Source organism: Pagrus pagrus (genome assembly GCF_965226575.1).
Source record: "Pagrus pagrus genome assembly, chromosome: 1".
Classification (NCBI taxonomy): Eukaryota; Metazoa; Chordata; class Actinopteri; order Spariformes; family Sparidae; genus Pagrus; species Pagrus pagrus.
The window spans coordinates 24,713,948-24,727,892 of NC_140185.1; the positions used below are offsets into that span (position 1 = coordinate 24,713,948).

The following is a 13,945-nucleotide window of genomic DNA, read 5'->3' on the forward strand; positions in this document are numbered from 1 at the left end:
CCTGAACAAGAAATACAAATTTCAGGTAGGATAGGGAAAGTAGGGTTTCAATGTTGTGAGTTTGTCACGGTACCATAACCATCTGAGAAAATCGCAGTTTCAAGTTATCACGGTATCAAGTTATTACACATATATTATTATGAGTTACATTTAAAGGAATGAAAATCATTTCAGAAATGTATTATGTACTAACAAACAAGAAACTTGATATAAACTTGAAATATATGTATATATTATTAACATTGGTACGGAAGAAGATAAGCAAAGATTATACATAAGCAAATATTATAACACATTGTTCAATAACCGTCAGTTTTCATACCGCAGTATACCTTGAAACTGGTATAAGAGAAAGTACATATTGTTTAATATTAAACATGTAAAATGTGCTTTGGTGTATATCACTATGACAGTGCTGTCAGTGTTTAAAGATCGTGCTGATGTTTCATTTGTGGGATCAGAGAGTAGAGGAGTGTCCAGCATTAGCTTGAAACAGGTACAAAGTTTCCATTCACAGTATTATTTAGAATGACAGCTGTAAAACTATATGCACAAAAATAAAGGCCAGAAATACAACATTTTTAGATTGTTAATTGTGCTGCTGGTGCCCTATTAAGTTGGAGTACATCACTGTTTGGACAACAAAATCTGTGGCTCAGATGCAGTTATACTACCCTGAGCTGTGTCCTGGCTGAGAAACTGACCAGAGTAACCAGAGGAGAGAGGGCTGAACTAATTCCTGGTATTTGTAAGGGAACCTTTGTTTGGGCCTGACCTGTCCACTGACCTTCAGTTTGTTGAGCTGCTGGCATCAGCAGGCCCATCTGTTGCAAGTTGAAGTGAAGCAACTCGAGCTTTACTCTTCAGGTTCAGTTTGGGCGATAGAGAGAACGTACTGTAATAAACCAGGAAGGCATTTGGACAGACCTGTGTACTGTGCATGTTTAGCTTTGAATTTTGAACTATGTATGTTGCTGTCACATTAAACTGATGCTTCTCTCTCTTCTGATTGAGAGAGAGAAATAGACAGCTTTCAGTTCATCACATTGCAATCCATTCCAGCTGTGGTATACTGTATACTGACCATACTGCAACAGCTGGACCGTGTATATTTTTTTTATTTGTTGTGCTAGCAGCAACTGGCTGATGTCATCGATACAGCAGAGGAAGATATCATTACAAAACAGCATTTAAAAACGTCCCAGCTGGAGAACAAACAGAGGGATTTCTAGGTAGTTAGTAGGGCAGCAGCGAGCAGCAGGGCTGGTTTCGGGTGGTCATGCAGGGCTCTGCCTGAGTCGGGTGCTAAACAGGATTTGTGGAGGTCAGAGGTGAGAAGTGAGATTGCTGGGAGGGACAGTTTCTTCATGCTTTTGTGGAAAAGGCTGAGCAATTCATTCTGTGTTAACTTTGAGTTGGCTGAAATGTTATGGCCAACAAGACCAAAGACTTTATATTAATGTGTTTTGGTAGAATAAAGAAAATGACAGACACATGTACTTGCTCTCGAACACACAATTAATAGATCGCTGGATGAGTTAATACAGATTATTAAAGAAAATCACAGAGGTTTGCATGTTTGCCTTGATCATTTCATCTGCACATTAGATGCCCCTCGGCAAACATCAACGCTCAGAGCAGAAGGTCAGCCTTCTATTTTCAGAGAGGAGAGCTCTGGCCAATGCTCGACAAGCCCTAGCAGCTATAGATTTTCCACCTTGTCTTAGTAGTTTATCAATAATCAATGATTATCCTGCTGTTTGTCAATCTGGCATCATTTGACTGAATGGAAAAGCAAAGAAGTGAGGGAGAGGATGAGTGCAGCTCATCTCTCATGCCCTGCAGGCACATCACCTCAGCACATTAATGGCATTTTTGTAAGAGCCTGCGTTAACACGGGGGGTGGGAGAGGATGGGTGTGGGAATGAGGAGGGGGGGTTTGAGTGCCTCTGCCTACTTCTGTGTTCACATCAAACAACCACAGTGGAGCTTGGAGGGGTAACAACTCAGGACTAATTTGATTAAATCTGTCTGTGGTGAAAGGATCTGATGACAGTTTGTCTCTTAACAGCAAGAACCATTTCAGGAACATTTACCCTCACAGTCTTTGAAAACATCAACGCATTTAACAAACAAATTCATTTCATACTGCTGTCATGTCCCTTGTATCAGGTACCATCATGGCGCTATGACAATAAAAAAAAAAAATAGACCCAGCAGCCATCATAAAATACAGCAATCTACAACAAATTTAACAGTTATAATGAATACATACATTTCTTTTAAAATAATCAGAAATACAAATTAATCTTTAACCCTAACTGTCACCCATACATTGGTCAAAAAAAAATTTCCTCCACAAATGTCAGCTTGATTTGAAGGCAACTTGTGTAAAAGTCATAATTCACTGAAGCTCTCCTGCGGTTTAGCACCACAACACCTGGCAACACTGCTTACACATAGCCATCTATCATGGCCCACGTACACACTACTGTGTGTTTATGGCAGTGGAGGGATTTCCTGTGGACCTTTCTCGAAAGCAAAGTTTACCACAGTGTCGAATTGTGTGTCTGTGGAAAAATATACAGATAACGATGTTGGATGTTTGGATGTTTTTCCCACATGTGGTTTCAACTTGATGCTTGGCTTCCTGCTCCTTTCTGTTTCTTCTTCGCTGAGCGCTGACGGCTCACTGCAGCATAAGAAGCTCTGAATGAACGAAGGTTAAAGAGCACTGCAGTGTGTTTGTTTGTCCATTACTTAAAAGGTGAGAGTTCTGCTACTTTATTGGAAAAAGTTCCTTACAGTCTATTGATTTGTCCAAGGATGATTGATATATTTATTATAATCAGTTAAATGTTAGTGTGCCGTGATGCTGACTGTTTTTAGGTAATCACAGTATTTGCTCTGTACCACGAACAGCAGTGCGATTGATTTCTTGTATGGAATGATTGACCTCAGGCTTCTGCAGCTTGAGCACAGAGGGGGACGGTACAGCACTGGGTGACCTTAATGGCTTTTAGGGCTTTTATGGCCCAGGAAGAACCACTGTCAAAGAGAGCGTTTATTAACGAAAACAACTTAAATCATTATAAAATGCACATACTTCTCTTGGCTGTGTGCTTCACTATAAAAGGCCTTATTGTAATTCACATTGGGCCTCCATTGCTTGCTGCTCAGCTGGTGGCTGACAACAGCTCAGTTTCAGGGAAACCCTATCCACGCAGGATGTAGCTGTTGACTCCAATCATCACCTTCCTGCAGCACTCAGCAGGTCTGTAGCTAGAGGTAATAGGCATCTCTGTTTTCTGACATCCACTGAAACTGACTGAGATGGATAGATGACTGAAATACATCAATATGTTTGGAAAGGGAGGGAGGTAATTAGATGATCATCCACAACAGGACACTTTACGTCCATGATGGTATTTAATAATATTAATGTCTAATTTCATGAAATGTTATGTCAAGGCAAGTTTCGTGGCAACTCGTGGAGCGAAATACAACACCAGGTTTCGCAGCAAAGAAACACAATGGAAAGGAGTTTCCATTCACTTTATCTTAAAAAGACAACACATAAGAGATAAAAACATGAATAATCTGTTGGTCTCAGGGAAGAATTCTACAGTTTGAGACACCAGAAGCTTTGTATGTCTATACATCTGGGCCAGTTCTCCTCTTATTGCCCTTTGGTAGATCTACAACCTAAATGTGTGTCTAAAGAAGTGGGTGGATGTTGATAATTGTCAGCTGTCAGTCACCTGTTCTTAGTTAATCCTAATAGTAAATCATCTATTTATTTGGATTTACTGAGAGGCAGTATATGCCATCTTATTCTGACAAACTACAAGATAAAGGGGGAAAAAGTTATAGAACAAATTATTTTCAATTTGGCACTACACAGAACATCAAATGTATTTGTAGTGTGTATTAACAGTTGTGTCTTGGTGGTCTGTTTTGCTGCAGGTATCTCATCTTTTGCAATCCAGCCGGCGTCAATAGTGGTGACACAAGGCTCAGTCGCCAGGTTTTCCTGCAAAATCAGTGCCCACCCTCCTCCAATCATCACTTGGGAGTTCAATCGGGTCACATTACCCCTTGCCACTGAAAGGTATGCGCTCTATTGTTTTCAGTTTAACTTTCATTCCGTCCATTTTTCCCATACTTAATGGACATGAAGTATGATCTTAACCACTCTTCGGCTTTATAAGTTGCTCCATACTCATACTTAATGATTAACGCGGTATTGTATCTGTGTGTGTGTCTCTGTCGTCACAGAATCACAGTCCTGCCCAGTGGTGTTCTTCAGATCATCGGGGTGCAGCGGGCAGATGCTGGAAATTACCGCTGCATCACCACCAACATTGCCAGCCGCCGTAGAAGCACGGAGGCCACCCTCACTGTCACCCCAGGTGTGTAAAGATTGTTGTGTAGAGGGCAACAACACAAAGTTCAGTTGTGAAATATCCATCACAAGGCAGAAACTATGTTTGCTGTAGACATTAAAAGGAATATGTGATGAGATGGTAGATATAATGGGAATCCTTGGTAAAACCAACACCGTAATATCTTTGTAAGGTTATTGGTTTGTGTCTCTCAGGTAGCTGTAGACACGTCTATAGTTTGTTGAAAGGCTTATTTATTCACTAAAGGGACAGAATTGTGACTGACTCTATGGTGTACGTCACATCACACTACTGTACACTAAAGCTGTCTCCTCTCCCTCTCTGCAGCCCCCAGCCCCCAGCTTCCACAGAGGCCGCGCATCATTTCCGGGCCACAGAACGTTTCGGTGTCGCTGCACCAGAATGCTATTCTGGAGTGCATGGCCACAGGCAATCCCCGACCCATCATCTCCTGGAGCCGAGCAGACAGCAAGTCTATTGATGTTTACAACACCAAAGTGTTGGGAAATGGCAACCTCATTATCACAGACATCAAGCCTCAGCATGGAGGAGTCTACATGTGCAGAGCTACCACTCCCGGCACGCGAAACTATACTGTCGCGTCAGCCAATGTCACTGTGTTGGGTAAAGATATAAACTAGTTTGGCTGTATATATTTGGATTTTGTATTGATAATTATAAAACCTTCTTATATAATATTTTCTCATTGATGTTGTTCTTCTAAAGCACCACCTTCCTTGGTTGAGTGGCCAGAGAGTCTTACCCGGCCACGTGCCGGCACCGCCCGCTTCGTGTGTCAAGCTGAAGGAGTACCAACGCCTCAAATCACTTGGTTCAAGAATGGAGAGAAAGTTCACTCCAACGGTCGTATCAAGATGTACAACAGGTATTGTTCTCTTCATTGAAAGTGTCATTCCTGGGATCTATTATTCCTTTTCTGATAAGTTGAATGAATTCTGCAGGCACATAGGTAATGAAAACAGGAACCCTAACTCCTTTTGACATAAAACACTCGTTTAACAGTCTTTATTGGCCAAACTATTTAAATAAATTATTCACCACTGTCCTTTCAGCAGAATGGAAACTGAATAATTTACAGAAAAGCAAATTGGGTTTGTTGGTTTCCCTGTAATTTTCGCCTGCTACTTATTCAACTGTCAGTGCTTGTTAAAGGTGATTATAGAATGAGTACACCCTGGTTAAAGAGCCTCGGGATGACGCCGTCTGTGTGTCTGCCACAGCAAACTGGTCATCAACCAGATCATCCCTGAGGACGATGCCATCTATCAATGCCAGGCAGAAAATGAGCAGGGATCAGTGCTCTCCTTGGCGAGGCTCATCGTGGTGATGTCTGAAGATCGGCCGAGCGCTCCCAGGGATATCCGTGCTGACACCGTGTCGAGCTCCGCCATCCTTCTGGCTTGGGAGAGGCCTCTGTACAACTCCGATAAAGTTATTGCTTACTCAGTGCACTACATGAAAGCTGAAGGTGAGTGGTCTGTAAACAAACAACCGTCTTTTAATCTCAATGGGATATTTTCTCCAGTAGAGAGAAACTATTAATTTATTTAGATGTTTCATCCATGGCCTTTGAAAGAGTACTTCGCCAATTTAGCATCGCAATTTTATAACACTGTTGAACGCACAGTGGAAGGTTTAAAGAGGCTGTATGTAAATATTTGTGTTGATTGTAACTTGACTTGAAAATTGGAACCATTTGTATAAGTTGTTTAATGCTGCTGGACTGTAAATTTCTTTGTGAAGGACTCGTGTCGGATTGGCCTCTCTCCACTCTGTTAACAGAGAGTAGTTGTAGCTTACGTTAGCTTCGAAATGGAGTCCGCTAACATAAACTAACGACAGGCTTCCAGCACAAAACATAAGCTCCAGAGAGCCCCTTTAAAACTGAAAGCACCAAAATTGATACAGCAGAACCAGGGATATAGTTTTTCTTATCCCATGTTGTCCATTAATATTCCATGAAAAACATGTGCCTACATCACGCACAATGCAACTAGACTGCTGACAATTCGGTCATTGTTGTGTTGTTGTTTGTGCTGTTCTTGTCACAGCTGAAAGAGTCTTGAGGTGAGGAGCGAGCTACAGAAGTCTGATGAGACTGGATGCTTTAGTTTATACAGCTTTTTTCACATATGTAGTAGTACCCCCCAGAACCTGTAAAAAGACATGATGATGTGTAAAATTGGTGCAGTTCCCCTGTAAGGCAACAGGAAATAGCAGTTTAGATCTTAAATTATGCCACTTCCTTTCTATGAAGCATATTGTGGGAGCTGACTCTGTGTTGTCAGTGTAGTGTTGGTGGCCAGAGGTTAAGGGAAAAAAGAAGTACTCCTCCAAAATAAAGAAGAACAACTTCTTTTTTTCATGACAAACAGGAATAGTCCTCTAAAGACCACAGTCCTGTGGAGTCTTGGGGCGCGGGGTCCCTTCTTTTTGTCTGTTAAGATGCAGGATGCAGACAGAACTATTCACAAAAAGCACATAGGTTGTAGTGTGGCAACAGAAAAGCCTTTCAGCTTTCCTGGGAACTCTTGCTGTTGACAACAAGAGTCACATTCAAACAATGAGACATTTCAGGAAAAAAATTCAGCTACTTCATTCAAGCGTTGCACTTAATTATAATGCCACTGACTTCCATTGGGGAGGTGAAACGTGTGGAAAAAGGAACACCTGCTCGATTTTGTTACTTTTGTTTGGGATAAGGAGGTCAAAATAAAAAGAACAAGTTGAACAAATTCTTTCTTGTTTATTCTTGAATAACTGACATCTGTCAAGGGATTTTCTGTACTTACTTTAGATTTAATGACACAATCTCCCTGGTCCCAGTCACAGAGAATGGCTGTTCATTGACATTGACAGAGTATTAGGCAATACACTCTGCACCTGAGGCAGCAGACAGAGAAGCCTGGCCCTAAATGGAGGCTTTAATGAAAGGAGGAACTAATTAGCCCCTGTGATGGAGTGTCCAAAAGTGTGTATTCTCTGAGAGTGGGTGGGTGTGAATTGGACAGGAAAGGAGACTTTGTAACACTTTTCTGAGAGGCTTACTGAGGCATTCAGATTGCAGAGAAAGCTTTTTGTATTTACTTCACGAGTACCTTGTTTACAAGGTCAGAAATCACACCAGGTATTTTCTTTCCCCAGGGCACAAATACAGACTTTGTGACTTTGGTAATCTGCTCTAATTAAATAACTATTGCACAGTAGGCCATTTGGAAAAAACGAGTGCAAGTAAACATGTTTCACCAAACATTAAAAACTTAAACTTATCTACTTATGAACATATTTTGACACTTTTTGTCAACTGGATAATAGGTAGGGTTTTCCTCCTGGTTTAAAGATTGTTATGGTGCAACTGCATTTTTTTTTAATCAAAAGACAGCCTGCTGTCTGTAAAAAAAAGTTCTCATCTCCTTATCATCTCCATGTATTTTGAAATTAAACTCCTTGTATGATGTGATACTTTTTCAGGATTAAACAACGAGGAATATCAGGTTGTCATTGGAAACGATACAACTCGCTACATTATTGATGACCTGGAGCCGGCTCGCAACTACACCTTCTACGTCGTGGCCTACATGCCCATGGGAGCCAGTCGAATGTCGGACAATGTGTTCCAGCACACGCTTGAGGACGGTGAGGCTAGCACCCGTGAAAGTCATAAACAATATAATCTGTCCCACAGTGTGTACAACACCAGAAGGAGGTCATATGTAAGAGTGAGATGGACAGATAAAGGAGAGACAGTGCTATTATTGATCTTAAACAGAGTCTATGTTGCTCCAGTGAGAGCTCAGAGGATGTTTGTTTACTGCAGTGAATGAGCTTTGTTGTTGATGCTAGAGACAGTATGCCTACAGCATGTACACAAGCTCATGTATAAATCTATATGCCAGTGTTTATATCTCAGGCCCCTGGAGTGTTTTTGATTTCCAGGAAAACTTAATTAGCTCACGGTCTTGGCCTTTGGGTCAAAGGCTGTTGTGTCTTGTTCTACACGGTTGAAGTTATTAAATGATACATGTTACATAGCCACAGGCAAGCTTGAGGTCACCTTAAATAGTTGCTCAGTTTAAGGCAGTCCAATCCGATTCTAATTAAGAAGTATAGAAAGATGTATATAAAATGTCTTTTAAATTGTTTAGCATGTCTGATTTTCACCTAAAACAATACCACTAAAATACTGGTGGCGCAGTGGTTAGCACTGGCATGGGTTTTTTTCCGGGTGCTCCAGTTTCCTTCACCATCACAACATGCGCAGTAGGTTAATTCTCCTGTCAGTGCCCTTGACTGGGGCACTGGCTCAGATCTGGAGTGGTCGGCATGAGTGTCGCCCACTGCTCCCTGAGTTAAATGCAGAGTACTAGTTTCTGTATTGTCCGTTGTATGATGTGTGACCTAAATAAAGATTATACTTCTTCTTTCTTCTAAAAACAAGATGTGTAGCTGATCCTGCCAATTCCGGTGGTTCCACCATGATTTGCTCCATAGGATGGAATATGGAAAAAAAATGCTGTGTTATTTTTTATCTAATTTTATATCACATCTATCGTGGAACATTTTCTGTGAAATTTAAGTAGGAAAGTCTAATATTGCCATAAAAGTGATCTGGTATGTTGAGAAAAATGTTTTTCAAATTGTATCTACTAAACACCATTGCAAGGTTCCCCTATTTCTTTTTAGTGAAGCCTACCCTTCAGAAGGAATAGCCATTAAATCATCAAGGGGGACTCTTCAGTTGTCTTTGGGTTCTTTCAGTCTTAACCTTCCTGTCTTCTCGGTCCACAGTTCCCCTCCGCGCCCCTGAGCTCAGCCTCACCAGCAACAGTCCTGTGGACATCCAGGTGTCTTGGCAGCCCCTTCCAGACAAGCTGAGTCGTGGCCGAGTCTCAGCCTACCGATTGTCCTATCGCACCAGTGCTGAGAATACTGTCTCACAGGTAGAGCTACCTGGAGAGAAGACCCAGCATTTCCTGGAAAACCTGAAGCCTGACACCATCTATCTCCTGCGTATTGCTGCTGCCACCAGCATAGGGTGGGGGGAGCAGTCTGCCTGGACGTCCCACTGCACTCCGAAGGCATCCAGTGCTCGAGGTACAGCATAGCGAAGAGTTGTTCTCAAATGTGCAGGCTCATTAAAAAAATAACATCTAGACAGAAGAATTTGACCCAAAAATAAATAATTATTATCACTTCTCTTCTGTTCAAATCATGAGAAAGAGCCAAGAGAAGAGCTTGCTCTAATAATCTTGTTAAGGCATTGCGTTTGTTACTCTGTGACCTCTGCCCTGCACTGTCAGTAACATTGGAAGGGCTTCAGTCATGGGTCATAAAGGGAGCGTCTCAAGCCTCTGGGTGGGAAAGAGTATACGGCTGCTTAGAGCCACATCTGAAGCTTTGAGGCGGGGGAGGGGAGAATCTGTTTTTCCTGCCCATCTCTATTGCCCTCTGTCTCCAGTTTAAACTCTTTAGACAGGAGTCTTCAATTGGTAAACTTCGTTCCCCTCATTCCTAAAATAAAAATGTGTGAAATCGCTCCCTTGACTGCATGTGTGGTTGAGTGTGAAACAGCTGGTAGGACATCAGATGGTAGTTTCACTTTTCAAAGAAGGCTCCTGGTCAGGAACCTCCTCTGATCGTCACATAAACACTGGAAACAGCTTGGTGAGGACATTCCAGTTTTCCAAGAACAAGTCCCTGCTTTCTGAAAAACTTGACCTATAAAGTACACATAAAGGAACAACATCTTTTACTGTTGTTGTTGTTGGTTGGTTTGAATTACTGTAAGGGAATATTAAGATAGTTTACTGTAGCATAGTGCGGAAATGAGAGTGTCAACATTTTGCTCACGTGGACCTTTATCTAGAGTGTTATTGAAGAAACTGTTTGTGAACTCTTTAACCTTTCTTGTTTAAGTGTAGGACTGTAATCTACCTCAGAATACCATTATCAAAATATAAATGTTTTTCTGACTCTTTTCTCTTAGTTCCTCTGGCTCCTGAGCTGCATTTGGAGCCTTTAAACTGCACCACTATTTTGGTGCGCTGGCAACTGGCACCCAGGAACTCGGCCAGCGTTCAAGGCTACAGGCTCTTCTACCATGAGGAGAGCCAGTCCGAGAACGCCCCGGTTCAGCTGCGTGCCTCGGATAATAGGCACACCATCGGAGGCCTTGGTGAGTTCTGTTTCAGATAATTTGAATAACCCTCTTGCCTTCAGTATTTTCATGGTTTTCATGTCAATGCCGACACATGTCTGTCTGTCCTGGGAGAGGGATCCCTCCTCTTTGGCTCCTCCTGAGGTTTCTTTCCTTTTTTTCTGGGGAGTTTTCCTTACTTGTATAGAGGTTATAAGGACAGAGGATGTCATTCACTGTACAGATTGTAAAGCCCACTGAGGCAATGTGATTATGATTTTGGGCTATATAAGTAAAAATGACTTGACATTCAACAACAACGCATGACAGGAGCCTCATATTCACGCTGCAAATTCATACAGTTTATACAGTGGTTTATACAGTGGATCATCTGATCTGATTTACTTACATCTTCATTCATCATCATTGATTTGCATTTTTCTGAAAAAAGATTACTTTTCCTAAAACCTCTTTAAGTTGTTAAGTACGAGTTCCTATCAAAACTCCTGGTGGTGATGTGGAAAAAGTACATTTTTGCCAACTTATTCCTAAATTACTGTAATTATTGGCCTTAAAAGTGGGTTGGAAATGTTGATTATTTTCATCATTGATTAATTTGCCAATTTTTTTATTTATTGTTTAGTCTATAAATTGTCAACAAAAAATCGTGAAAAATGCAAAGTGACGACTTCAAATTGTGTCCTATGTCCAACCAATAATGCAAAACCCAAAACCCTCTTCATTTACTATCATTAATGACAAAGAAAAGCTGCAATTTCTCCCATTTAAGAAACTGGATAAAGAAAATGTTTGTCATTTTTGCTTAAAAGATGACTTAAACAAGTAATCAATTATCAAAATTGCTTTAATTAGATTAATTTGTGTCTCCTATTAGATTAATTAACTAATCATTACAACTCTCCTTACTAACATGACTCATTACTTTCCATATATGTGAGTGATTATAGTGGGTCATTAGGCAGCTAAGAGACAACCAATGTAAAAGACACAACTTAAGATTTTTAACTAAGAACTTGTTTGTCTTAACAGTCATTTAAAATGTTTAAGTTGCAAAAGCTTTTTTGAAATAGCTAATGGTGGACAAATTTGGTTGAAACCAGCAGCAGCATCTATTGACAGCTTATGAGTGATTAATTGCCTTAAATCTTGTCATGTGTCGAGCAGCGCCATTAGCCGTCGAATAGAGCAGCACCACACCACTTTCATGACCTCCCAACCTCTGCCCAGTGTGCGTGTCCTCTCAGCAGCTGTTGGATGGTGTTTGGGCCATATCACAGCTCTTGTGGCCTTTAGGTCAGATTCATTTTGACTTTTTTTGTTTGAGAGAGGAAAGGGGGATCAGGCCAATGCAGTGGACATCTGACCATCTGTGGCCGGAGGGGGTCAACCAGGTGGTCAGCAGCTGACTTGTAAATCAGGAAGCTCGGTGCTAGAACGGGATCAGAAAGACAGAAAGATGAGGAGGTACTATAAATTACTTTAGGTGTTAACTCTAACTGCTGCAGGCATTTAGCTAGTTAGATATTCAGTTTAATGTTTTAAACACCACTGGTATTAATGCGAGTGCTACAATACACCTACTGTGAAACCTATGACAACTACTCCTGTTTCTACTGATAAAATGAAACAGTCATACTGAGAAAATCACACTGAATACTAAAGTAACAAGCTAAATTTAAAGAGATACTTAGAATGCCAGTTCAATAATATCTTCAGATGGTGGCCAGAAAGGAATAACAGAGAAAATTTAATTTGTGTTTTATTCATTAAATTTATTTGATAATCATGAGTTTTATTGCCATGATGGTTGTTTTGGTGTGTATTAATATGGAGAGAGATGCAGTTTTTAAAAGTTTCTCAGGTGTTTTTATCAGGTCAGAATTTTCTTGCAGTTAAAGCTTCTTATTGATACAAAGCCAATCAGCAAAATTAGCAACATCAAAAATGGAGCTTGAGCTGAATGAGAAGAATTATCTTTTTGTTCGTCTTTGATAAAGGAGCTTTGCAGGGCTGTGTTTTGAATGGAGGGAAGCTGTTTAGTGGGAGCCGATTTATTATGTGTTTTATGACTGCTGTGAGCAGTGTTGCTGGAGGAGCATTGACATCAAAGCCTCTCATTGTGTTTGGCTTTGAGAGCCACAAAGATAGTTTATTAGCCAAGACTTAAAGGAAATGCAGCCTCTCACTAACTGAGCTGTAGGCCAAACAATGAGCATGTCTTGTGAGCTCACGATGTTGCAGATCTGAGATTTCTTTCTCATAGCTTAGCTGCAGCTCTGTGCACAAGTGGAGAGATGTAAAATGCAGCATCTGACCTCTTGTCTGGCAACACATCCTGCATCAGAGAAAAACCCTGCTGTGTTGTGAGGAATCTGATGGCTTTAATGCTTTTTATTGATTATTACTTCCTTTTTTAAGACATTACTTTAAACTGCTGTTATTACAGCTGCACAGGTTGTTAACTTTTTCAAAAGTTCATTTGATTGTCGGCTTCACATTTAAACAGTCAAAATGCAACATATTAACAGTGTGAGACGTGTCCAAGCTGAGCTCCATACAGTCCTTCAGTGAGCTCTCTCATAGTGTTACAGCAGCACAAACAGGAAACTTAAGTTCCACCATGCAAACATAATAAAATATAAATAAAAAATGTATGAACGTATAGCTCTTCTATCAGTCAATTATTACTACATTGTGACCCATTAATCACATTTTTAACCCATATTTAAGCTTCAAATTAATTAATTGTTTATTTGTTATTGCATTTTGTTGCATATTCCCCGTTCATTCATGCAACAGCACTTACATTTAGAGATAATCCTGCTTTAACTACATGATTAATGCTAAAATCTCCTCTGACAGTAGCGCAAGTAAAGAAGTCACAAAGTCAGTGAACTCACTCAGTAATGTCAGTTATAAAGCAACATCTACTGTATCTAAAGCCTGCTAACATTAGCTGGCATTAGCCACCATAAGCTCATAGTCCTACCAGATCAAATACGGCTGTAGAAGCTAAACCCCTGAGTGTATTTAGTTGAGCAACTTTAAGGTTTTGTTGCTAATGAGTTTCACTTTTCATTTGCAAGAAGAATGTTTTATTTCTTTTTTAAGAAGTTACGTAGTCACATAAGAACTTCTGGTAATCTGTTCCAAAAGTAGCAACTCTGTATCCACAGAGATAAAACATGAGGGAATATGCATTTCAGGAGGTGTTAGATCATTTATTATAAAATATTGACAACCAGTAATGTTGATATTTACTCACAAATGAGCACATGACCTGAATGGAAAGAAGGGACATTGCTTTGGTTTATTCAAATGTATCTGTTGTACTGTTGCAGTGAAAGGACATATGCACATC

The 13,945-nt window shown here is 40.5% G+C and overlaps 1 protein-coding gene across 1 annotated transcript in view; it reads left to right on the plus strand.

Annotated features, from left to right (window-relative positions):
* prtga (protogenin homolog a (Gallus gallus)) overlaps positions 1–13,945 on the plus strand; it is a 31,196-nt gene that overhangs the window by 6,588 nt on the left and 10,663 nt on the right. Inside the window, exons 3-10 of the mRNA XM_084361459.1 lie at positions 3,967–4,111; positions 4,279–4,412; positions 4,734–5,030; positions 5,133–5,292; positions 5,648–5,895; positions 7,899–8,063; positions 9,216–9,521; positions 10,414–10,602. Coding sequence (XP_084217585.1) covers positions 3,967–4,111; positions 4,279–4,412; positions 4,734–5,030; positions 5,133–5,292; positions 5,648–5,895; positions 7,899–8,063; positions 9,216–9,521; positions 10,414–10,602 — 1,644 coding nt within the window. The remainder of the gene's footprint in view (positions 1–3,966; positions 4,112–4,278; positions 4,413–4,733; positions 5,031–5,132; positions 5,293–5,647; positions 5,896–7,898; positions 8,064–9,215; positions 9,522–10,413; positions 10,603–13,945) is intronic.